At 40.0% G+C, this 27,503-nt stretch overlaps 1 protein-coding gene across 1 annotated transcript in view; it reads right to left on the bottom strand.

The window, feature by feature from the left end:
• Positions 1-10,761: 10,761 nt before the first annotated feature.
• The window catches only part of kctd3 (potassium channel tetramerization domain containing 3), a 54,033-nt gene continuing 37,291 nt past the window's right edge, over positions 10,762-27,503 (bottom strand). Inside the window, exons 10-18 of the mRNA XM_033025357.1 lie at positions 24,573-24,688; positions 22,187-22,274; positions 20,698-20,814; positions 20,322-20,492; positions 19,096-19,251; positions 16,283-16,379; positions 16,013-16,197; positions 14,543-14,681; positions 10,762-12,547 (exon numbers count right to left, since the gene is read on the bottom strand). Coding sequence (XP_032881248.1) covers positions 11,965-12,547; positions 14,543-14,681; positions 16,013-16,197; positions 16,283-16,379; positions 19,096-19,251; positions 20,322-20,492; positions 20,698-20,814; positions 22,187-22,274; positions 24,573-24,688 — 1,652 coding nt within the window. The 3' untranslated portion in view covers positions 10,762-11,964. The remainder of the gene's footprint in view (positions 12,548-14,542; positions 14,682-16,012; positions 16,198-16,282; positions 16,380-19,095; positions 19,252-20,321; positions 20,493-20,697; positions 20,815-22,186; positions 22,275-24,572; positions 24,689-27,503) is intronic.

The following is a 27,503-nucleotide window of genomic DNA, read 5'->3' as shown; positions in this document are numbered from 1 at the left end:
TAAGAAGATTTTTGGCTCAGTGTCAATAATGAATCAGCAATTCTGTAGATTTTTGCTGTATTTACCATGAAGGCACAATTGCTAAAGAATCCATTGATACACCAATATCTTGGAAATGATTACGATAATGGACCAATATGTCCCCCAAGTGCAAATGTCCTCTTTGAAAGTTTCATGGAAAAGAAAGTGAGGAGTAACAAAGTGTATCAGATTGATTTGGTCCCACCATGGACAGCTTGCATCAATGTCATGTTACATATAACTTGAGCTTAAGGTACAAATGAGGCCTATGCAAAGTTGTGCCATTGGTTGAAAGGAGACCTGCAGCCAAAATGCACAATGGGTGTGACAGAGCTAATACCGGTGATGGTGCCCAAATGTACCAGCATTTGTTCCTTTCAGACTTGCTATTCTTCAGTTGAATGCATGGAGTGCACTGGGAATGCACAAACACCAACACCTTCTACATAGAATCTCCCTGCATTATACACCAGTCCACTGATAAAGATGAATAAGATCAGAGTATGTTGTGTGTTCGTATTATGTTGAAATTATTGTTTGATTTTAAATCCTTTACCATGTCAACGCGTAATTGCTCAGATAATCTTGACACAGTATTGTTGAAATGATCACATACTGATGCAATGTTTCCCTGATAACGTTTTCTCTGATTTAAATCTCATGGAAGAACCTGCCTGATTTCTGTTTTAGATAAATAATAATTTGAAAATTAATAGCCTCCTTTTCAATTAGCTGTCAATATTTATCTACGATTAATACACGATAACGTTATGTAAGAATGCATTAATCTTCTCATTAAATAATAATGATGTCATAAATCTGGTTAAAGAGTCTGTTGTTGTGAAACAAAACCTTTGTTCATACTACAGCATGTGCATCACAGATTCAGAACTCAATTATGCAGTACAAACCTTTGTTACCAATGGCGGATAATCGTCATTAATTAGTATTAATGTTTTGACTCATAGGGGCTTGTGGACACAAAAATTGCAGAACATAGATCTCACGACAGGAATTGCAGCATGTCGGTGATCCGCGTGCCAAGCCAGAGTCAGCTGAGTCACACCTATTCCCAGACCTCCCTGCATCGCAGTGTTAGTCAACTCATTGATGCCCACGACAAGAAATCGCTGATGGATGGCTCAGTTTGGGGATCGCTCGCACAGGGGCGCGACAGTGGAATGGTAAATGAATTGTGAAACATTTATAGAAATTATCTATTTACAAGATACTCAGGAGATTAAAATGGGCAATGGAAAAGAGAATCTGAACTGATGGAAATGAGTTTTATGGTTTATCAACAGTCCATTCTGTACTGCTGATGTCAATGAGTTTCCTTATCCTACATATTTGGTGCAAAAGAAAGGACATAGAACATAACAGTCCAGCAGAGGAACATGCCCTTCAGCCCACAAGGTTCGTGCCGAACATGCTGTCCAGTTAAACTAATCTCCTTTACCAACCATATAACCATATAACAATTACAGCACGGAAACAGGCCATCTCGGCCCTACAAGTCCGTGCCGAACACTTATTTTCCCCTAATCCCATCTACCTGCACTCAGACCATAACCCTCCATTCCTTTCCCATCCATATACCTATCCAATTTATTTTTAAATTATAAAATCGAACCAGCCTCCACCACTTCCACTGGAAGCTCTTTCCACACAGCTACCACTCTCTGAGTAAAGAAGTTCCCCTCATGTTACCCCTAAACATCTGTCCCTTAATTCTGAAGTCATGTACCAACACATGATCCATATCCGTCGTTTCCCTGCATATCCATGTACCGATCCAGAAGCCTCTTAAATACCACTATTGCATTGTCACCAATGTTAAAAAATATTGCCCTGCATATTTCCATTAAACTATGCCTCTCTTTCCTTAAAGCTATGCCCTCTAGTCTTTGAGATTTCCAACCTTAGGAAGGTTTTCTGACTGTCTAGCCTACCCATGCCTCTCATAATTTTATACACTTCTACCTAAGGAGTCACATAAAAATGATTGGCTCCGTTCTACTTGAGCAATCTGAAATTCAATATAAACAATTATTGTTCATGCCGTGATTCATTAAATATAAAATAAAGAACAAAATTGCTGGAAATTCAGGAAACTAGTACTTTTTGAGTTTAGTTTACTGGATGTGTTCAGGATGTGATATCTTCCACATTGGTGAAGCACAACAAGGGACGCCGAATATTTCTGTTCAGTCCACAAGGGTGACCCCACCTTCCAGTATAATTCTCCATAATGCTCCACTGTGACCTCTCTGTCTTTGGCATCTAATATTGGACTTTAGGGATACAACACGGAAACAGGCCCTTCGGCCCTGCAAGCCTTGTGATCACCCTGTACACTTGAACTATCCTACATGCTAAGGACAATTTACAATTTTACCCAAGTCCAATTACCTACAAACCTGTACGTCTTTGGAGTGTGGGAGGAAACACGAATAAAACACACATGGTCACAGGGAGAATATACAAACTCCACACAGCCAACACCCATAGTCAGGATCACACCTGGGTCACTGGTGCTGTAAGGCAGCATCTCTACTTTTTTTAAAGTATGAACCATCACTGACTTAAAGTTCCCAAGTCTTTGCATTTTAAACATTTTACTATTTCAACAAAGTTCAACAGAATTAAATACATCAGTGATCCATCAGTGAAAAGATTGAAGTGGATTCATGGTTTCATTGTCTGATTGAATTTAAAAATGTGAATCAAATCTCGCAGTTTGACTAAGTCTGAATACAATCCTGCACACCTATTTGTAACGGTTGCAAATGAATAATGGACACAATGTATTTTTCATATTTCTCTTTCAGTACCCAGATGATGAAGAACTAATGGAGTCAATTAAAGGTTTTAGTTCAATTACAAAAGAACACACAATATTCACAGACTCCCAGTTATAAGAAAAATAACATATCATGATCAGATTCCTGTTCCTTCAAAGTATTGTTTGATGTATATTTGTTTCTAGGCTGCACTTTGGATTGAACATTTAGTTAGCAAATCAAGAATTTCAGTTAGTAGTTGCAATTGTCTGTATTGTGTGGCATTTGTAAAATTGTCTTTCTATCTGTTTTTACAATCAGTACTTTTCACTTCCACAAGTCACAATCTCGAGTGTGATAAGCGTGTTGTCCAGCAGAGGGCCACATTTTAGATTTTTTTTTAAATGACATAGTATAATTTAAAGGTTCATGGCCAGATCAAATCAAGATCCTGGGAGATTTGACAATCTGAAATGAAAAGAGGAACAGCTGAAGAACACTCACCTAGTAACACATGGTTAATAGAAAGATAGAATTTTTATTTCAGGTAAATAAGTTTCATTAACATGTCAGCATCTCTGGAGAACATGGAAAGGTAACCTTTCGGGTCAGGACCCTTCTTCAGGGCCAGCCTGGAGAAGGGTCTTGACCTGAAGCGCCACTTATCCATGTTCTCCAGAGATGCTGCCTGACCCACTGAGTTACTCCAGCACTTTGTGTCCTTTTTTGTAAACGAGCATCAGCAGTTCTTTGTTTCAACAAGTAACTTTCATTGCTCCCACTAAACATGTAGAGATCCACAATTCTGATGTCCTTATTCCATCTCATACCATATATTTTCACACATCACTTCTTTTCAGATTCACTAACTTCCAGTCAAGCAATGTCTCAATATTACAATTTCCTCCCTTGATTCTAATTAAGATATACTAAAAAGATGACATCATTTAAATTAAAAGATAATGTCAAAAATGCTTCACAATAAGAGTAAGTAATAGTAATGTTCTAGATGGATCCTCTAGATAGTAAAGTTTAAAATATTTAGATAAAACAGGAAAAAAACAAAGATCAGGGTGGCACGGTGGTGCAGCAGTAGAGTTGCTGTCATACAGTGCCAGAGACCCGGGTTCGATCCCGACTATAGGTGCTGTCTGTAAGGAGCTTGTACATTCTCCCCAGGATCCCCGTGGTATTTTTTCCGAGATCTTTGGTTTCCTCCCACACTCTAAAGGCGTACAGGTTTGTAGGTTAATTTGATTGGTGTAAGTGTAAATTGTCCCTGTGTGTGTGTAGGATAGCGTTAATGTGCAGGGATCGCTGGTCGGTGGAGACTCGGTGAGCCGAAGGGCCTGTTTCCGCGCTGTATCTCTAAACTAAACAAATGAATAGCATAATTTTGCATTTATATTTGCAATCAAAGAATACTGACTTAATGATGCTTTATAAAATGAACAAAAAATTGCTAGTCCTTTAGTCCTTAAAGATAATAATTCTGGGATTTATTTTGTGATCGAGTATAATTTTATTGGAAAAAAATAATGATATTCCTGTTGTCCGTCAGTTCCACTATAGAGTACATGCTTACTCTAAAGGCGTAACATATTTCAAGTTGAGGTCCATTGTGGGTCGGGGTGAGTGAGGCCTGGAGCTACAGGAGAGACAGAATGAGGGCCTGCTAGATGCGGCACATATCAGAGAGCATAGAACGCAGGGTACGGAAGGAGAACTGGTGAGCGAAGTAGTGGACTGAGTGGGGGGACCTGAAATAGTGGTTGGGCCTGAACTGGGAGGCCTGGAAACTGTGCTGGAAGCCACACGGGGGCAAGTGCCGAGGAAACACACATGGCTTTGGTAGTGAGTTTGGGTTAGAAATTGGCAGAACAGCAGGATTCACAGAAGAGGAGCAGTGAGAGAGAGTCCCATTTGAGAGAGGAGAACTTCATCAAAGTAGGCAAACCTTGAGGAGATTTTGCAGTGGAGCAGAAAAATGTAGAAACAAGGAATTTCAGATGCTGATTTACAAAAGAAAGTGCTGGAATAACTCAGTGGGTCAGGCAACATCTCTGGAGAACATGGATAGGTGACGCTACGGGTGAGGACATTATTCCGAGGAAGGTTCCCGACCCCAAAATGTCACCTATCCATGTTCTCCAGAGATGCAGCCTGATCTGCTGAGTTACAAACTAGGACTTTGTGCCTGTTTTTGTAAACCAGCATCTGCAGCACCTTGTTTCCACATTTTATCATATTTCAAGCCAGAGCACATTTCTTCAGATCTATAAACTTTTGAAGTGTTAATGGATTGCAAAGAAAATCAGGCCATCCATGCCTCTTAGAATGATGCTGCTGAGCCAGCAGTATAAAACAAGCTAGCTAATGCCACGCATGAATAATTTGTATTGAAAGCTATGGATATTTTAAACTCCCAGCAGACTGAGGTTTAAATGAATCAGTATTACTTGTACAGTAATGGGTATAATGTATTTGTATTTAATCAAAACATTCATATTAACAGAGCTGTACTGGGTTATTGTAACTGGCCATGCAAGTGTGCAGACCAAGTGCAAATGTGTAGAAATTTGTATTTGTAGAAATATAGAACCACATATCACACCATTTTTTTAGGTTTGATTTCTTAAAAACCTCTTCTGAATGCTTTCATGTAGCACAGGCAATCCATGACTAAAAAGGTCCTACAAATTTTTGAAAGATAAACACATTGGTTTCAAATATGATAATATCGCATATCACTGGTATATAATATATATACATATATATATTATGTATAATTATATTATATAAAAATAATGTAATTGTGAGTGTGTTTTTTGAATGAGACTGTCGCGGAGGTCCGGCTCCTGAACCAGCCTAATTAATAATATATGGTTGAAATAGACTGCAACACAGAAATAGGCTACCCATGGTGTAATACGGGCATTGGACACTAGATGGCGCTTACTTTTTCGATCTCTAATTAGTTTAATTAATTAATGTGCAACTTTTGGCACTGACGAGTTATGTCATCCTTCTCAATTATATGTTATCTATATCTGTGCAAAATTTCATGTCGTTTCGAGACATGGGTCACGAAAGTTGATTTCTAGACACATTTTTGATGCTCGGCCCACAGCCTTTGAGTTTTAGGTAGTCTGTGAAAGATTGTTCTGTATATTCCCAATGCAATTATGTTTCACAAAAATATTGAAACAGCTACATTAAAATAGATTAATCTTCTTTAAGATGAACTTTTAATGCATTAATTTAATTAATTAAGGATCATCTAATTTAGATCAGAATGAAAGGCTCCATAAGAATGGGAATTATCTTAGTTTCAGGATAGTTAAGTAAAATGTACGGGATTAAGATAACTCAAATTCTTTAATATAAAAATGCTTAAATTTGGTATTTGAGTATTGCCTTTCAAGTAATAAGTAGATATGAAATCACTATTATAAAATCTGTCTCTAAGGATTTACAGTTGAAAGTAGTTTGCAGATATCTATCTAGTATACTAAAACTTGATGAGAGTTTTAGAGGATGAGAGATGAAGAGAGAGAGTGAGATGCATTCACATTGATCTTATATTTTACAAGTTATTGCCATTTTAAACGTTAAAAAACGTCAGCCACTCCTGCGCTGTTGGGGGCTATGGGAGAGTGGTGGAATATTGCTTTGGGGGAACAGGGCCCAACGGGTCCCACTTGGTCTAGTTATACAATAAAAATTGTCAACATCAATTGTTGTTGTTACAATTTTGACAATTAAATATTTCTAAAAACAATCAATCCAGTGGAATATCTCACAAAACACAGCAATAGATGAAAATAGGAACATGCGAACCATTATATGTTAGAAACATATACAATTATAAAAGGACTGGACAATCTAGATGCAGGAAAAATGTTCCCAATGTTGTGCGAGTCCAGAACCAGGGGTCACAGTCTTAGAATAAAGGGGAGGTCATATAAGACTGAGGTGAGAAAAAACTTTTTCACCCGGAGTTGTGAATTTATGGAATTCCCTGCCACAGAGGGCAGTGTAGGCCAAGTCACTGGATGGATTTAAGAGAGTTAGATAGAGCTCTAGGGGCTAGTGGAGTCAAGGGATATGGGGAGAAGGCAGGCACGGGTTATTGATAGGGGACAATCAGCCATGATCACAATGAATGGCGGTGCTGGCTCGAAGGGCCGAATGGCCTCCTCCTGCACCTATTTTCTATGTTTCTATTCTGAGGATGAGCCACATGCAAAACATAGCTAGTTTATCTTGCTATAGATGCTGCTTGGTTGGCTGAGTTCTTCCAGGATTTGTTTTTGTTTCAGATTCCATCACCTGCAGTTTTATTTGTTATTGGTACCTTTGGTGTCACGAAATACTTTTATCCCCTCCTTAAATACATACAGTAACTTGACCACTGCATCCATGCAATCTGCATAGTCTTGTCAACATTTTGGAAGTTTCAATTTGATTCCCATTCTTCCAAACTACAGTGATTAGAAATCCAATTTAACTAATTGGTCCTCTAATGGCAGTCTCACCATCCCAGAATCAATCTGATAAATGTTTGTGGCACCTCCTCCATGACAACTGTAATTTCTTAAATATAATAACCCAGATGTTGTAACATTAAGGGCCCGTATAAACATCTTGCAATGAAAATGAAGATATTACTTGCCTTCATTACTGCATGCTATAATGACATAACAATGCTACTGCATATATTTCTTCACTGCCAAACTGTGGCTTGGTTCTGTATAAAGTTTGATGCCTGCCAGGATTTACCTAATTGTAACAATAAAGTTACAAGAGTGATCTGAATAGTTTTAGTCTCAAGTAGCATATCATAGCACATAGACCAGTGCAGCACAGGAACAGGTTCTTAAGCTTACCAAGTCTGTGCCAAACATGCTGCCAAATTAAACTAATCTCTTCTGCCCAAGATCATTTGCACATGATCCATACATCTCCATCCCGGCATATCCGTGTGCCTGTTAAATGCTACTGTCGTATCTGCCCCCACCACCAACCCCCTGGCAGCTATTACAGGCATCTCCACCCCCACCTCTGTGTAAAAATACTTGACCTGCACATCTGCTTTAAACTTTTCCCCTCACACCATAAAGCTATATTCTTTGACATCTCCACCCTGAGACAAGGGTTCTATCTACCCCTAAACCTCTCATAATGTTATGTACTTCCGTCAGGTTTCCCATCAACCTCAATACACTGCAATACACTGTGGTACCTATTTCTTGTCTTCAAATTAATCTACCTTTTAGAGTATTAATTTAAAAATATAATAATTGAGATCTATTCACAACTGAATTTCCACACCAGTGTGGCTGGTAATCTGGTAAGTGTATTCTGAATGAAACAGGGCTACTAGTCACTTTGTATATTAATGATTTGGACGAGGGTATTGAAGGCTTTGTGGCCAAGTTTGCGGATGATACGAAAATAGGTGGAAGGGCAGATAGTGTAGATATAGCAGGGACTCTGCGGAAGGACTTGGTCAGGTTGGGAGAGTGAGCAGAGAAGTGGCACGTGGAATATAGATTTGGAAAGTGTGGAGTCATGCATTTTGGTAGTAGGAATAAAGGCATAGACTATTTTCTAACTGGGGAGAGAATCCAGAAATCGGAGGTGCTAAAGGACTGGGGAGTGCTGATGCAGAATTCCCAAAAAGTTAATCTGCAAGTGGAATCAGTAGTAAAGAAAGCAAACTCAATGCTAGCATTTATTTCAAGGTTTGTATACGAAAACAGGGATGTAATGCTGAGGCTCTATAAGGCGCTTGGAACGCCGCATTTGGAATATTGTGAGCAATTTTGGGCACCATATATGAGGAAGGATGTACTGGTTCTAGAGAGGGTCCAGATGAGGTTTACAATGATGATCCTAGGAATGAGTAGGTTAATCTGTGATGAGCATTTGTCAGCACTGGGCCTCTACTCGCTGGAGTTTAGAAGAATGAGGGGGGGGGGGACCTCATTGAAACATAAAGAATAGTGAAAGGCTTGAATAGAGTGGATTTGGAGATGTTTCCACAAGTGAGAGTCTAGGATGAGAGGTCATAGCCGTAGAATTAAAGGACATTCTGTTAAGGAGGAGAAATGTCTTTAGTCAGAGGGTGCTTAATCTGTGGAATTATTTGCCACTGAAGGCTGCAGAGACCAAGTCAGTGCATATTTTTAAGGCAGAGATAGATTAATACAGGTGTCAGAGGTTATGGGGAGAAGGCAGGAGAATGGAGTTAGGAGGAAGAGATAGATCAGCCATAATTGAATGGCAGATTAACTTGATGGGCCGAATGGCCTAATTCTTCTTCTATCACATGAACTTATGCAGTAGCCACTTTCTGATGCATCTCTTTAGTCAGAGGGTGGTGAATCTGTGGAATTCATTGCCACACTTGGCTGTGGAGGCCAAGTCAATGGATATTTTTAAGGTGGATATTGACAGATCCTTGATTAGTAAGGGTGTCAGTGGTTATGGGGAAAAGGCAGGAGAATTGAGTTGAGAGTGAGATAGGTCAGCCATGATAGAATGGCAGAATAGACTTGATTGGCTGAATGGCCTAATTCTGCTCCCAGAACTTATGACTAAGTTTACGTTTATCTGAGAAAATAGCGGAGTCAGGGGATATGGGGAGAAGGCAGGAACGGGGTACTGATTGGGGATAATTAGCCATGATCACATTGAATGGCGGTGCTGGCTCAAAGGGCCAAATGGCCTGCTCCTGCACCTATTGTATATTGTCTATAAAGAAGTCAAGGTAAAGTCAAGTTTTCTGAATCATTTCAGAACCAAGCATTTTTCCGATTTGTTTCTATTCAGAATTGTTAGCCTTCATCCACTTGAACACCTGTAAGCCCCAAACTAAATGTTTGGGCTAAATGTTGCCTCTACTCGCCAAGCTTCTCCAACAGCACCTACCAACACCTTGCCCTCCTCCACCACTAGACGAACAAGAGCAACAAGTGCATGGAAAGCCATCACCTGGAAATTCTCCTCCAAGTGGCACATCAGCTGGAATTTCCTTGCTGGTTTCTCATCTTTGCAAAAGTCCAAATTCTGAATTTCTTCCCCAACAGCATTATACAAGTACCGTTACCAGGACTGCTGCAGTTCAGTGAAGTAGCTGGCACCAGTTTCTCAAGGACAATTACGAACGGGCAATAAATGTTGATCTTGTCAGGAACAAAAAAAATCCTAAGAAAATTCCAAATATGCACTTTCAAGCATTGAAGTCCAAGACATTGAAGCCCGAGAAGTAACACAGGGTGCTGCTACTTCTGCCATTACTCAGCAAAAATGGGCTACACATATTCCAAACAAGTAATATGCTAGAGAATTATAATTTAAAGTCATAGGGTTAAATTGCATGGAAACGGGTCTTGTAAAATGTAAAATCTATCAAAGCCCTGCTGTTTGTCAGAGATTCTGCTAAAACCAGACAACAGGATTCTGATGACAATTAAATGAAATTCCTTTCATTAGAAATGGAGGGGGGGGGGGGGGAGGATTAGGTGCTTGCATCACAATTGCAGACATGCACTACTTTAAGGGTTCTTTTGTGACTAAGTAGATTCGTCCATTAAACAGAATTTTCTTTTTCAAATATTTGGCTGTTTGCAGCAGATCTATCCAATCTACTTTGAAAAAAATGTTGATCTAGGAGGCTCTGATATTAATGGTCCATGTTAATTGAAAAAACCCTCTATAGTAAGAGCTCATGAAATAAGTTCTAGTAACCGTTGATTACTTTATCCGATATTTTGGCATATCTGACAGAATATGAGAAATGTTATCCTCCCTGCATTGCTGACCTTGCACAAACACTGTGCTGATATGACATTAAAATAAGAATGACTTCACAGGAACAGTTGCTCTGAAAGAGGTAGAAGTGAGTCAAAAATCTATGAATTTGTAAACTTTAAGGAAAAATAACTAGAAATTTCCAACATGAGACTTTGGTGGTTTATTGGAAAAAGTAGAAGATCAGACTGTTGAAAGCAGTGTTACAACATAATAGCCCAAAGATAGCTCCTTCAAGATTTCCAGGCTTTTTGTTACAGATAGTGGAGTGCTTATTGTTCGACAATTGACATGTCTCACGTACGTCTCACAAATTTGCTATCCAGTTATGTTCAATTTTCCAACCCTTTTCTAAGGTCTAACACATTGAGAATTCAAAGGCCTCTTTCCAATAGTTCCAGTGGCTTATGTTGAGCTTTGTCTTTTAACACACTTGATTGCATAGAACTTAGATAAGCAGAAAAATCAACTTTCATTTAAATACAAGGCCTTCATTATAGCATGAATCTAAAAATAGTCCCAATCAACTTGGATAGGAAGCAAGTAATTAAAGTTATGGCTTATACTAATAACCTGCTCTCTTTCCCATAAATTAGAACAGTCAGCTGTTGGTGATATCAAATGAAAGATTATTTCATTATGATCTCAAGCTGACTTGATTCTCTGCACAGTACAATGCGGGACTTAAGCTCTGCCTGCACCAAAGATTGCCTTTAATTCTACTGGTGATATTGCTAATTCCAGTCAGGGTATGAAATGAAAATTAGCTCAGATGTGTCAAATTTGTAGCACCCATATTCCAAGTACAATTACATATAGCTCGATATAAAAAATGTTTCAGTAATCTTTTGATGCATATAGTTTATTCATATCTGCAGCATTTTTGACGGGAAATCTTATAAAGAATGTAGCATAATGAATATTTAAGCTCACAAGCTGATCAGCAGTAGCACCCTTGTTTGAAGCAATCCAGGGCCAAGAATGCGCACAGATGATGAGAACGATATTTGCACCACTTCAACGTACAGGAATGGACATACGGTGCACAAAACGTTTTAGAAATTAGAGTAAATGACAACGGAACTCTGGCAAATGAAGGCATAACAAGTGAAGTAAAACTTTGAGAGGCTCAGTTACAAGGGACGGAATTCTGTCAGTTTTTGTTACAGAGATTATACGGGAGTTTAGTGTGCACTCATGCAACCAAAAACAAAATAATACTGACAAATGAAATAAATTCTTAGAACTTAATAGTACTTAGTGTACAAATTTGGTGCAAGAGAATACTGCAGCATTAAAAGTCCTTGTTAGTTAAAATCCAAGTTTCCACTGTAGTGATAATTTACGAACTCTGATCCTGGCACTCAGCCTCAACCTTCTTGTGGCGAGGAGAAGTGGCCACTTTAGTCGGTGACTGTGAGGCTGTGCCTTGGGGCTCACTTCCTGCTTCAGCACCGGCAGGGCACAATGCCAACTGCTGGACTGCAACAGTTTTTTTTCTGCTTAAAAACCCTCCTTCAAATGTGTTTTTTTTCTTGTTTTCAAACTTATCCGTTTCTTCATCCGGTATCTTTTTCCTGACTTCAGTCACACCTTCAACTGCTTTTGGAGTTTCTAGTGTCCCGTCCAGACTCCTGCTTCCTCGAGTCTCATTCACTTGGCTCTTTCGCTCACTAATGATAAGGTCTCCAGTTCCAAGTTTCCTTATTTTTGCCTCTCCCTCCAGCTGTAATGAAGACTCGCTCTCAGAACCAGCATTCCCTTTGTCTAATACATTCTTATTGAACGTGAAAGGCTGAAAGTCTCGGTAACTATGGAAGCTTTCTGTCCGCCTTGCTCTCGCCAGCAGTGGGCTCTCCCTGTATGGCCTCACGGAACCATATGTTGCAGTTTCATGAAATGCCTCCGAGGTTTGAAGCTGAAGACTGAGGTAAAAACAAAATTTAAACAAATCAGACTACTTCCTTTGAGCAAAAAAAAAAAACATTCCACCAATTACAAAAATGTTACAATATCCATTATTATTGAACTTTGCCAATTATTATCCAAGACCGATAACATTTAATTTTTGCATGATGATGATTCTTCATTTGGGCCAGGATAAGATTTCTGTAGGGAGGCTAGGTCTTACTATGGCAATTGAATGTGACATGGGCGGCACAGTGGCACAGTTGCTGCCTTACAGCACCAGAGACCCGGGTTTGAACCTGACTATGAGTGCTGTATTTACGGAATTTGTACGTTCTCCCTGTGACCACGTGGGTTTGCTCAGGTTTTCTCCCACACTCCAACGTCATACAGGTTTGTAGGTTAATTGGCTTCGGTAAATTTGTAAATTGTCCCTTGTGTGTAGGATAGTGTTAGTGTACGGGGTGATCGCTGGTCTGGGTGGACTCGGTGGGCCGAAGGGCCTGTTTCCACGCTGTATCTCTAAAATTAAAAGTCTAAAAAGATACTGCTTGTGGGAGAATGTCTGGGATGGGGAAATAATGTGAAAATAACTGAATATTTGGGGAAAAAAGACATGCAAGTTTGAAGCACACCAATGATTGTGGCCACAGTTGGAGTACTTTCCCAAGACGGTAAGAAAGATGTGTAAGAAGGAACTGCAGATGCTGGTTTAAACCAAAGATAAACACAAAAAGCTGGAGTAACTCAGCGGGACATGCAGCATCTCTGCAGAGAAGGAATGGGTGATGTTTCGGGTCGAGACCCTAAGAAAGATGTGATTGAACTGGAAAGCGTGCAGAGGAGATTTACCAGCATGTTACCTGGGATGGAACATGTTAACTATGGAAACTGAATAGGCTGGGTTTGTTTACCTTGGCAGAGAGAAAGCTAAGGATGTATCCAATGAGAAATCTTTCTCATGTTCAAAACCAAAGGGCAAAGGTTTACACTAAGAAATGGGAGATTTAATGGGGATTTGAGGAAGAATTCTTTTCTTCCTAGAAAAGACTGGTGCCCTCATAACATTTAAGTATTTACGTGAGCCCCTGAAACAGTGAGATGGAGAAGGCTATGAGCTACTTGCAAGGAAAATGGGGTGACACCCTTGGTCCAAAGGCCCCTTTCCTTTGTATAATATTTTGAATTAAAGAAATAGGACATATTTTTTTGCCTCATTGGAGAGGATGGTAGGATACATGTGGTGATATTTGCAAGGAAATTTGATTTATTTCAGTCTTTGGTCCATGAAAAAATATATATTACTTTGCAGCATTGATATTACACAGCATAGAACATTTTAAATATGCAGAATGCCACCACTGTTACTATTTAGCTACTATCTTGTTTTAATAGTTAATAACTCAAAATAAAGTTTTGAAAATCAAACAAGTAATAGATTCTAGTAATACACGTCACATCATCTGTGTAGAGAGAAAAATAATTAAAATTTCAGATCAATGACATCAATAAATAATAAACCGTCTTTATGCCGAAACATTAATTTACAATCTACTCTCAGATCAAATCAGGTTTTCAGTTTACAGACTAATGGAAACAATCTAGTATTGAGTGTTAGTGAGCTGATATGTTTTTCTTGCAAGTAGACCCTAATTCTAACATTTCATTGGATCTTAAGCAGGATAACATGTAATTTGTCATTTCCCCTTCGATACTCTCCACACCTTGAGCTTTGTAGTGTTTCTAAAACATTGCATGCAAAATGGACAGGAAGTGAGACCCAGCTCATTAATGATCAATTGCGAAGTAAGAATGTTTCACGTGAATTCAGAGCCTTTAACAAAAAAGCTGCCACAGCATTTCTGCTTTGACAAAAAAAAAAAAAAAAAAGCAGTTTAAAGAAAAAGCTCCCCACTTCTAATACCCAATGGAATTGTCTGTTTTCTTCTTGGAAGAATCTGTTCCTGCTGCTAAAGGATAACAAATAAAATAGTCTGTTTGATAACTATTACCTTGAGCTTGACTCCCGCAGTTTGGTATGTTGTACTAGAGAAGCAGCCGGACTGATGTTGGGAGTTACACAGCGGGATGTGCTCAGATCACACTGATCCAGCAACTTCAGCAGCTCTTCTTCCGTGGGGCCTCCAACATCTACGAGAAAGGATTGATTTTATGAACTGCATGCATCGCTATAAAATGGGCATCAAGAATAACTCCGCAGATCGCATCACTTAGTTAGCATGGCATTAAAATATAGCATTAAAATCTACAAAAGGTATCTACCTTTATTTCAGCTATACTCATGAAGAATTACAACTGAAAAATATTTGGCAACCGACTCACTTGTACAATATTATTATTTGATGTTCAGCTATAACCATACAATCGCCTCTGCCTGCACGTGATCTATATCCTTCCAGTCCCTGCATATCAGTGTATATCTAAAAGCTTATTAAATGCCACTGCTGTATCTGTGTTCCAGGACACTATACACCATGTAAAACAATATTGCCCTACACCTCTCCTTTAAACTTTGCCCCTCTCATCTTAAAGCAATGGCCTCTAGTCTTCAACATTTCCATCCTGGGAGAAAGTTTCTGACCATCTACCATATATGCCTCTCATTATTTTATATATCAGGTCTCCCTTCAACCTCTGCCGTTGCAGAGAAAACAAGTCAAGTCTGTCTAACCTCTCCTTAAAGCTAAAACCCTCTAATCCAGGCAGCATTCTGGTAAACACTTCTGCACCCTCTCCAAAGCCTCCACAAATTTCCGGTAACAGGGCGACCAGAACTGCACACAGTGCTCCAAATGTGGCCTATCCAAAGTCCGATAACGCTGCACCAAGACATCTTGACTCTTATACTCAATGCCTCCACCCATGAAGGGAAGCGCACCATAAGCCTTCTTTACCACTCCTTCTACCTGCGTTGGCACTCTCAGGGATCTCTGCAAGGAACTTGCCATTAACTATATACTTTCTCCTTGCACTCAACCTTGCAATGTGCAACACCTCACTCACCCTTACGTGGCTTCGCCCATTTCTGTAGCTGATCAATACCCTGCTGAGCCACCTTCACTGTCCGCAACTCCACCAATTTTGGTGTAATCTACAAACTTACTAACCCGAACCATCTACATTTATGTCCAAGTCAATTATACATTTTGTAACTTGGATAACAAAACATAGAGAACTTGTTTTAACGAAAATAAAATAATTCAACAAAACACAAATCAATTTATCAAGAAGCTGTGGTGTTAAATTTTGTTGGCTTATATAATAGAAACCAGACATTTCTATTCTACACCTGGGAATGTCCATATTCTCTGGGGTGTTTTTTGCTGCCTGGATCGTGAAAGTATTGTGTATAATAGAAATTGAGTAGAGGGTTCTCATCTCTGCAGCCAATATCAACAAAAAGGTAAACACTGCAGCTCCAAACTGCATTGAAGTTTGTTTGTAACAAGCTTTCATCTCACCTCTCTCTTCCCCTTTGTTTGCCATGTCCATGGCCGTTGTCAGGTCCCACATCTGAATACTTCCATTAGCATGGCCTGTGAAGAGGTATCGCCTTGGTCGAGAACCCATCCGACTAGAGCCTTCACATTCCCTCACTGTAAAAGCGGTTATTGTCATGCCATCCACAGCCTGGATCTCACAAATCCTGCAATCAAAATAACATTAGGTTTTCTAATTCTATAAATCATTCCCTAAAATGCAATATGAAACTAGTTTTGCTGATGGATTACCTTTTCCCCGTGGAAGACAAACGAACAAATAGCTTATTCGTGACTGGAACAACTTTCTGGATGAAAACCTGTTGATCATCCCTCTCCCCAAAGGGTCCTATTAAAAAAAACATAAAATAACCAATGGAATATTGAGTTAAGTTGAAAAATGAATGTTAACATTTTTGATTTGGTTCTTAATACAGGTGCACAATCTTTTATCCGAAAGCCTTGGGACCAGCCACTTCTCGGATTTCGGAATTTTTCGGATTTCCGAATGGAAGATTTTTAGCGTAGATTAGGTAGGCAGCGCGGGCGGCTTGAAAAGTCTGGAGCGGCTGCCTCCTCCCCGGAGACCGGGGAATCATTGTAAATCATTGCTTAAATGTTGGTCAGTTAGTTTGGAGGGCTTTTATGTGAGGGGGGGGGGGGGGGGGTGAAGGGGGAAACTTTAATTCTTAGCCCCCTACCTGGTCGGAGAGGCGGGGAGCGGGCAATGCCTTACCGGGTCGCCGTGCAGTAAGCTCCGGAGCGCTGTGGCCGCCGACTCCCAACATCGCGGAGCTGGGGGCTGCGGGCGGGCGGCGGTTGGAGCTCCGACCCCGGCAACTCTACCCCTGGCTGCGCGGCGCTCCAAATCCAGCGCCGCCTGCGGCCCCAGCTCCACGAATGTTGGGAGCCGGCGGCGTCGCAGCGCTGGGATACCAGCGGGGAGCGGGCAATGCCTTACCGGGTTGCCGTGCGGTAAGCTCCGGAGCGCTGTGGCCGCCGACACACATTGCGGAGCTGGGGCTGCGGGCGTCCGGCCGCGGGCCGCGCTGGATTTGGAGCGCCGCGCAGCCGGGGGTAGAGTTGCCGGGGTCGGAGCTACAACCGGCGCCGCCCGCGGCCGGACGCCCGCAGCCCCAGCTCCGCGATGTTGGGAGTCGGCGGCCACAGCGCTCCGGAGCTTACTGCACGGCGACCCGGTAAGGCATTGCCCGCTCCCCGCCTCTCCGACCAGGTAGGGGCTAAGAATTAAAGTTTCCCCCTTCACCCCCCCCCCCTCCTCACATAAAAGCCCTCCAAACTAACTGACCAACATTTAAGCAATGATTTACAGATGTTTAAGTGTCTCCCCGGTCTCCGGGGAGGAGGCAGCCGCTACAGTAGTACAGACCCGAGTTGACCGTGGGTCGTTTCGGGTCAAGTTTGGCGCCAAACGCGAGCTTTGGTGTGCAGACGATATCCTGGAAAAAATGTCCGGTTTTCGGAGCTTTTCGGTTTCCGGAACTCCGGATAAAAGGTTGTGCACCTGTAGCAAGTTTCTCACAGTATCTGTAAAACTATTATTGCTTACAGGAATTTAGTAAACAAGTTTATTAACTCAACCGCCTTACTCTTAACAAGACTACTAGCATCGGGATGTTTAAGTACCAGACCTCCAAGTTAAGCTGTCAAATGTTTTAGTCCTCACTGAAGGATTAACACCAACTCTGTTCCAACAACTGGGAAACAGATCTGGGCCAGAATACAAGATCTTGTTCATTTAAATGCGGATTGTAGGAGTTATGATCAAAATTGATTCTAATTTGTATTTGCGACCATCTTAACTTTTAAATGTATCAACTTTAGATATTTACACCATTAAAAATCTCGCAGCATTTATTGAAGGCAAAGTTGGAAGTCGAACTTTCAGTCCATTCCTAATTTATTTTATGTAGTTTTTGGTTAATGACCTGATTGTGGCTGGCTCAGGAGCTGACCCTCTGGTGTTGCATTTAAAAAGTCCTACTTCCCTCACACTGCTGGAATCTGTGATCCATCTGAAGAAAGGTCTCAACCCGAAACGTCACCTATCCACATTCTCCAGAGATGCTGCTTGACCTGCTGAGTTACTCCAGTACTTTGTGTCTTTTGTGTATTAACTGTATCAACTTTAGATCTGTAAAGTTCTACTTTACAGATAAACTGTATCTGCAGTTCTTTGTTTGTACATGACCCTTTCCCACTGGACAAAAAGATATGGTGACATGTACCAGTTAAATCGGGCCATCGCCTAACCAAAGATCACAGAATATAATTTAGGAATGCCAACTGACTCATCCATGTTCCACTATTCTGAAAAACTCTCCAGTCTATCCCTCCTTCAAACATAATGCCTAACTAAGAGCAAACCATTTTTATTTTTTGTGTACACAATTGCCTCGTACAAAGAATGATTGATACACAAATGATGAAAAGAATTATTGACACAAGTCTATAACAATCACTAATTCGAACCTGTAAAACCTTCTCTTGTCACAGAGTAATTTAAAGCAATATTCTGATTTTTTTTCCCCAGTTCATTTACTGTGCTGAAGATAGTTATAAAATTGCTATTAGTCCTTTTGTTTTGAATCCAAAAGAAAATAATGTCTTCTGATTTATACAAAGAATGACGGGCGGGCCCTTTATCTGTAGCACAAGGTAGGCAGATTGCATTGTCCCAACTTTGCCATATGTATTTTTCTGGCTTTTCGGTTTGTTATAATTGTCAATATTAAGGCATTTCAGACAAAGGTGTTAATTAATGATTACAGTTCTGTAAATCCACATGTACAGGCAATTGAATTCATAATCATACTCAATATATTTTATCATTTATTTGGAATTGGAGTAAAATACATATTTTTGAACACTATCACTCCAAATCTACAAAGAATGGTGTCCCAAAGGTGCAAATAATAGATAGGGAGAGGAACAAATATAAATTTGATCATATTCCATTTCTAAGAATCATCTCGTTTTTTGATATCCTCAACAATGTTTTTATTTTAACATCAATGGTCTCTCTCATTAACTCAGGTACTTACCAATGTCATTTCCAGCTGTATAACTTCCATGGCTCTCAGTTTCCTCCAGTGAAAGTATTTTGAAAGAAGCCAATGGAGTGGACCCCGGTTGTGTGGAGATCATTCCCCTGAAACGAGTGACTGTCCAAGTCCGCACATGGTTGTTATCAGCACACACTGCAAGTAAGAGACCATTAATCATCGATCACTTCCGTCATTTTTTAAAAGAGTAAAAGATCAAAGTAGAAACAGTATTTGACAATGTTAACATTAAATCAAGTACAAGAACAATAATGCCTTTACTTCACTTCCAAACACATTATATTAGGTTTGTACTTTCATAGATGATTTCTTGCAAAATATTACAATATTTAAACCAATATTTGAAGTTTATTGTAAGTTTAACTGTGGAGACATTTCGCATACTATGTTCATAAATGAAACAATTCTGTTGAACTTAATGCTAGAGGTTCCATTGTGTTAATTTTTCTTATGAATAAATACATAAAGTTTCTTTCCTAAAGTGACTGCACTATCAAAACATGAATCAGGTTTGAGTAATCAGTGCCTTCGTATTTGGCACTGCCACCACAGTTTTCACAGAAATAATAAATGCTATTTTCTAAAAATAAAATATGGAGTGGTGTGCTCTGTTTGAAGGATTAATCGTTTGAAGGATGTTATTGCCATCAGGAGTATAGACTATTTTAGATAGCAGGGATCAGGTTTTGAGGGACAACTGAAGAAAACTGAATTACATCTCAGATGGACTGGTTGAATTGAAATGTAGAAGATTGTGCAGATCATTGGCCAAACTGATCCAGATATCAATTGTGATTGATGATTCAGACATTTGAGCTTATAAAGTTTTGAGCTTCAGATGCAAGAGTATCACCACCTGATAGACATGGAATACATTTGCAGAAAACATTACTGAAGTGGGCAACACTGTTTTAAGAGATAAGTGGACACATACTCATGCGAAGAAACTCTTGTTGGAAAACACTCTTAGAGATGGCTCAATATTTTTTTAAACGCATGATCTTCATCCGATCTTGTCTATTCTAATTTTGGATGTTCTACTGCCTTCCGGTCAAGTTATTGCAAACGCTGCATTATTGAGGATGGAAAAGAGCTTAAGAGGCTTACCACATTAATAAACATACAATATGGAAGGCTGCAAATTTTAATGCACAAATTATCAGAAATGCAGGCATAAGCCTCTTCAAATTAATAATAACGTTTACCTGATACCAGATACTTTTCTGATAGCATGATTTTAGTCACTGGGCTGCGGTGAACTGTGAAAGTCTGGAAGAGCTGGGGACCTGAACCTACAGTTTCAGGATGTTGCACTATTACACGCACTGCACCAGAACTGGTACCATAAGCAATCTCAATCCAATTTCCACTGACACCTACAAATAAAGCAAAATACATTTGGTGACTATGTACTAGCTGCAACTCAATTACATCCAAAGTTTACAAGTGCAGAGTTATGCAGCCTGTTACAGTTATCTAAGTATTCTCTAGTTTTCATCAATGAATTATGATTGCACTTGATCACATATGTGATTTTTAAACAGTACTTGATCTTGGATTGTTCACATGTAACATACATACTTGTTTTGGGAGTGAGGTACACACTTAGTGCAGTGATGGCATCATTGGATGGATCATGATAAAGTTCAGTGACCAGAAGATCATTATCTTTCATCCTGAGAGGAAATTTTTGCATATCTGTAATATTGAATAGAATTAATATCTTTATTAATGATGTAATTCACATGAAAAATACATTAATAGGGGTATTTTCATGCCTAATTTTCACAATGATGCTAAAATAAAAGTCCAAACGTCAAACAACTATTTCATGCTTTATCTTCAATATGCACTTTTGAAGCTGGTAAGAATGCCTCTGATTCAAGGAGCATTCAAGCACAACACAACAGCTGATACATCTCACTGAAATAGCGCCACCAGCCACGGAGAAACAAGGGTTCACCAAATATCTTGTATACTGTCATACCACACAAACACCCGCAGTCATGCAGGATCTTCTCATGACAGCACTACCACTGTGACCACCACACTGTGGCTGCCAATGTGGGCATGAGGATGACTGAGCAGTATCAGGACGTGAAGCCCATCTGAAAGGCCTTAAACCATCTCTGTGCGCAGGACAGCTGGCCAACATTCAAGAGAGTAAAATGGAAGCCAATAGAGAATACCTGAAAGTCAAACTATACAACATATCTTGGTCTATACCTCCTCACTTGACTTCATCCAAGGACCCCCGACAGTTCTTTCAGAAGAGGCAGAGGTTCATTTGCATCTCCTCCAACTTCATCTACTGTTCCAGGTGTGGAATCCTATATATTGGCGAGGCCAAGCGCAGACTGGGCGATCATTTTGCTGAACACCTTCTCTCAGTCCGCCTGGTGCTAAACACCTTAATCCGCACTCCCATTCCCATACTGACCTTTCTATCCTGGGCCTCCTCCACTAACAGAGTGAAGCCAAACGCAAATTGGAGGAACAGCACCTCATATTTCGCTTGGGCAGCTTATGAATATTGATTTATCTAACTTCAAGTAATCCTTGCTCATGCTCTCTCTCTCTCTCTCTCTCTCCGTCCCTCCCCCACCCTAGTTCTCCAATTAGTTTCACTGTCATTCATTTTACTGTTTGTATGCCATGTCCTTCCCTTCAGCTAACAATGACCCATTATACAGCATCTGCTGCTTTGAACTGTCCTTTTCTCACATTAAATGTTCTTTATTTACACTTCCTCTAGTTTCCTACTCTAGTTCCGTCTCCCCCGACTCTCAGTCTGAAGAAGGGTCCCAACCCAAAACGTTACCCATTCCTTCTCTCCAGAGATGCTGCCTGTCCCACTGTGTTTCTCCTGCATTTTGTGTCTATCTTTGGGCTGAAAGATGTTTGATACAGGCCATGCATGGTTTGAGATATTACCACAGCAAAAGCATCAGCCTTGTTTGCCTCGTCCCCGCCAATGTAGTTATTCATTACTGTGACTCTGTGCCATCACCCATCCATGCTAGTTACTCATCACTGCAGGTAGTTAACAGATGATTTGAAGATGTCCTACCTATGTAATATATTGATCCGTTATTACAGCCCAGCAAAAGGAATGTTCCTGCTGTGTCACAGCTGGCGATAGGGACAACTTCCTGTACCTGCAAATTTGAACACAATTTCAAGTGCAAATTGGATCATATCTTTTAAAGTGAAATTTACATTAATAGAAATAAAAACAATGTTATAATAGTGATACTGGATCCAAGCACATGTCACATCTATAGATGGCAGTGTATTTCAGCTCTTAACCATTTCGGCTAATTTTGGTTCTTTTGCCAACCCACTTTATTCTAGGTCCTGTAGTTCTTGACCCTTTCACCAAGGGAACAGCTTCTCTCTAAGATTCAGAGATGTGAAGATATTGCTCTTAATACTTAACATACTTGGGGTGAAGTCAGTTTAACTCTCTCCGATCCTGTTACTTTAAATCTATGAGCAGAGATATATGCCTTGCTACGTGAAATACTTTCTCATTATTCACATTATCCAGGCCTCCCAACATTTAAAATAGTTTGAATCTTCTTTACCTTAAAGGAAACCCAGCTTAATAAAATGTTATGTAAATAAAGCAGCCTAGAAAATACCACACTTCTAAAAAATTCTCAGTACACTGAACCTTCTCTGTTGCTATCACATCCTGCCTGCAACGTGTCACCCAAAATTCTAGGTGTTGGCTTTGTAGTTTCTACATTTTCACCATGACCTTCCTTCTTCACCACTCTGTCTACCAGCCCTACTATCTCATCAGTGCTGTGTCCATACACAATCCCTACAGCCCTCTAGTCTTCAGTGTGTCCAGCCATCACTTTTGAATTTTCCCTTATATTAGTTATGCTCCCAAATCCATTACCTACACATCTCTGTCATGAACAGTATTTGCCTCTTCTTTTGTTCACCTAACTAGCCCAACGATTTCTTCATGCAGGTTACAGAACACTTCCTCACTGTCAAAACACATGGTTAACTTTTGTGTCATTTCTAACATGTTAATTATGTCCCTTATGCTCAATTTCATACCATAAGGCTAAACATTAGTGCAGAACATGCATCAACCCACACAAACTGCACTGTAACCTTCCATCATGAAAGCAGTCAATGACCATTTCCCTTTGCATGATGTTAACATTAAATTTGGATCCAAATATCTGACTAATTTTCCCTTGGGTTCCATTGGTTTTTATGACCCTTTACGGACAGCTGAAAGGAATTTTAATTTTGCTCCTTAGTACCTCCTCAAAAACTTCAATCAAGTTCATCAGAAACAATTTTCCCTGTCTTCAATTATGTCTTCAAATTCATGCCTTTAATTAACATGTGCTTCTGTAATTGTTAAATTATACAGTAACTCAATTTGTTTCTCCTAAACATTTACCAAATCGATGTAATGCCCGTAAATTAACATTTCATTTTGTAAAATATTGTTGAATGTGCTATAATTTGCTGCCAGGAAAGGTTCCTTCGCTCCATAGATGCTGCTGCACCCGCTGAGTTTCTCCAGCATTTATGTGTACCCAAGGTAAACAGATGTCCTTGAGGCATAAAACAGAAACACAATAGTTTCATTATCCATCAACCAGGGGCATAGAGTGGTGGACTTTTCTATCACTTGTCTTTCAGAACCTGTTTCATCTTTAAATTATATTCCCTTCCAATGATTTAATTCTTAACAATTATATCGTCCACATTTAGCAAGTTTATTTCAGCTTGCTAAAGATTGAAAATATATCCGTCGACATATGTAGACAGACCAATTAATGTTACAGGCTCGAATTCTCCAAAAGTCAACATTGCCTTTCATCCCTCACAGCTTACATCCGGCACAAATTTCAAACTGCATCGACAGCTTGGGCATAATTATTTGAATGAAATGAAGCAGAAGTTTTGGACAAAGGTATTTTAACCTCTTGTACTGACAACACAGCAAAAAAAAAAATAATAATTTGTGCTGGTGGTGGTATTTTAGCCCCATTATGTCTCACCTACTGAGTCAGCTGTTTTGTACTCAGCAACATTTAAAAAATAAATTCTTCACAGCCATATTTCTAGCATTTGGATACTACATATCCTAAGCTATGCAGGAACAAAGGAGATTTGAAGTAGGACATCTATTTACCAGGTGTTTCAGAAGAATTTGGCAAATATCTGCTTATATAACATAATGTTAACGTTTTTGGCATGAGGCACTAGAATATGCTTTCAATAATCCTTTGTTTATTATATGATTGATTCAGAATGTGAAAACTATTCATTTTGGGCCATATCGCATGTATAACTTCTGAATGCAAGGTAGCCATAAAAATAACATAGTTCCTTCATCTCATACCAAACTGGTAGTGATGGTATTAGGTTGAACACAGAAATTAAGTTTACATAATTCTTTCATTGATGCAGCTTACCTGCCAATGTTGAGTAACTGCATTCCACACACCCACTTTCCCAGTGTGACTAGTTGCAACTAGCTGATTACCAATGAAGAAGAGTGCATCCACTGGAACACCAAGACTAAACACACCTACAAAACAGAAAAGCAAACATGACTGTTGCTAAATCATCAAACCTTATCCTAGAATTAATAGTTGTGTTAATGCTCTATTACATATATTTTTGTTGATCCTCAAACTCACTAGGGAGCATTATCACACTTGGTAGTGCTAAATTTCTCACACACAGGCGGCTCTTCCTTTTATTCTCCTCCATTCCATTTCCTTTTCACTTTGCAGTCAATAGAAACATAGAAATTAGGTGCAGGAGTAGGCCATTCGGCCCTTCGAGCCTGCACCGCCATTCAATATGATCATGGCTGATCATCCAACTCAGTATCCCGTACCTGCCTTCTCTCTATACCCTCTGATCCCCTTAGCCACAAGGGCCACATCTAACTCCATCTTAAATATAGCCAATGAACTGGCCTCAACTACCCTCTGTGGCAGAGTGTTCCAGAGATTCACCACTCTCTGTGTGAAAAAAGTTTTTCTCATCTCGGTTTTAAAGGATTTCCCCCTTATCCTTAAGCTGTGACCCCTTGTCCTGAACTTCCCCAACATCGGGAACAATCTTCCTGCATCTAGCCTGTCCAACCCCTTAAGAATTTTGTAAGTTTCTATAAGATTCCCTCTCAATCTCCTAAATTCTAGAGAGTATAAACCAAGTCTATCCAGTCTTTCTTCATAAGACAGTCCTGACATCCCAGGAATCAGTCTGGTGAACCTTCTCTGCACTCCCTCTATGGCAATAATGTCCTTCCTCAGATTTGGAGACCAAAACTGTACGCAATACTCCAGGTGTGGTCTCACCAAGACCCTGTACAACTGCAGTAGAACCTCCCTGCTCCTATACTCAAATCCTTTTGCTATGAAAGCTAACATACCATTCGCTTTCTTCACTGCCTGCTGCACCTGCATGCCTACTTTCAATGACTGGTGTACCATGACACCCAGGTCTCGCCGCATCTCCCCTTTTCCTAATCGGCCACCATTTAGATAATAGTCTGCTTTCCTGTTTTTGCCACCAAAATGGATAACCTCACATTTATCCACATTATACTGCATCTGCCAAACATTTGCCCACTCACCCAGCCTATCCAAGTCACCTTGCAGTCTCCTAGCATCCTCCTCACAGCTAACACTGCCCCCCAGCTTAGTGTCATCCGCAAACTTGGAGATATTGCCTTCAATTCCCTCATCCAGATCATTAATATATATTGTAGATAGCTGGGGTCCCAGCACTGAGCCTTGCGGTACCCCACTAGTCACTGCCTGCCATTGTGAAAAGGACCCGTTTACTCCTACTCTTTGCTTCCTGTTTGCCAGCCAGTTCTCTATCCACATCAATACTGAACCCCCAATGCCGTGTGCACCACAGTTAGGATACGTACGAATAAACAAGCCTCACCAATTATACCTGGTTATAACAATTACCACGTTCATAAGCAGTGTATTTGCACAAGGTGCATGCAGGTCTTGTTTAAGAAACAAGTAAAACTGCAGATGCTGGAATCTGAAACAGAAGCGAAAATGCTGGAAGAACTCAGTCAAGCAGTATTTGTGGAAAAACAATTAACATGTTGAGTCTGCGACCTTTCCTTAAACATGGGTATGAACGGAAGGGTGTCAATTTTCAGAAGAGCTGCGGGAGAAGTGAGAGTGGCGAAAGGTTAAGACAGATCAAATGATGAGCATAAGTAATGACATTTGAAAGAAAACTTACAAGAAAGGAAAAGGAGAGAATAGTTTACCTGAAGTTGGAAAATTCAATGATCATTCCAGAAGATTGCAAAGTGCCTAAACAGAAGATAAAATGATGATCTTCTCATTTGCACTGGGCCCAACCAAGGCAGTGGAAGAGATAGCAGACAGACAGCTCCGAAGAGGAGTGGGATTGAGAATTAAAGTGGCATGCTTTTTCAGACTAATGTAGCAACATGCATGTGGTTGCTCTGTTCACTTTATTCCCCTCAGGACAACACTACTATCATTGTTCACGAGGTACTTTATTTTGGCAGCTTTCACAGCTGCTTAAACAAAACAGGAGAATTAATTCAAATATACAGATGGCCCACGCATCACAGTTCCTTGGGTAAGGGAAATTTGTCCTTACAGATTTCATAAATTATTACCTCAGAATGTGTCATATGAAAAACAATTTGCTCTTACTGAATGTATGTGAAAAATATCTAAATTTGTTTTCAACCCACGTTTGGTGCATGTGCGGATCATATGGTTTTGCCTTATGGAAAATCATGATATGTACCGTTTCCTAGGAATACAACCCTCTTGTAACGCAGGGGTTGCCTGTATGGAAGGAACTGCAAGGGCTGTCAGATTATTTTCTCTGTCTTCCTGCTTTGAATGCTATCAAAGACCACAGTATTCAAGTTCTATGCTCCAGGGTCATTTTTTCCAGTCAGCCCACAAACATACAAGGCCAGTAATAGACACCGTGTTTGCATGGTCTTATATTGCATCAACACTAAAGCATAACACACTACCTGAAATTTTAAAAGGAATATATTCAAAATCCTTCCATTTATATTAACTGTGCCATGAACAAGGCCAATCGGAAAAACATGATTGCAGTATTTGTGGTCCAGCTTTTCTTAAATGTAGATATGAATCACTAACACTATGCCTGTCAAACATTCCCAGAGCACTCAGGAATACCTTCTAATTGGAAGATATTCCAAACTATTGATGTTCATTCGATCCATAATCATACAAGACTTGGTCATTTGCGCAAACGTTATCTATGCATAATTGCATGTAGCAATTTACACCACCTGTGCTCACACCTCTAAACAGATCTAAATGCTTGTTGCTCATGAACAAAAA

Source organism: Amblyraja radiata, chromosome 8, assembly GCF_010909765.2.
Source record: "Amblyraja radiata isolate CabotCenter1 chromosome 8, sAmbRad1.1.pri, whole genome shotgun sequence".
In the NCBI taxonomy this organism is placed as follows: domain Eukaryota; kingdom Metazoa; phylum Chordata; class Chondrichthyes; order Rajiformes; family Rajidae; genus Amblyraja; species Amblyraja radiata.
This window is presented reverse-complemented; position numbering and strand designations above follow the sequence as displayed.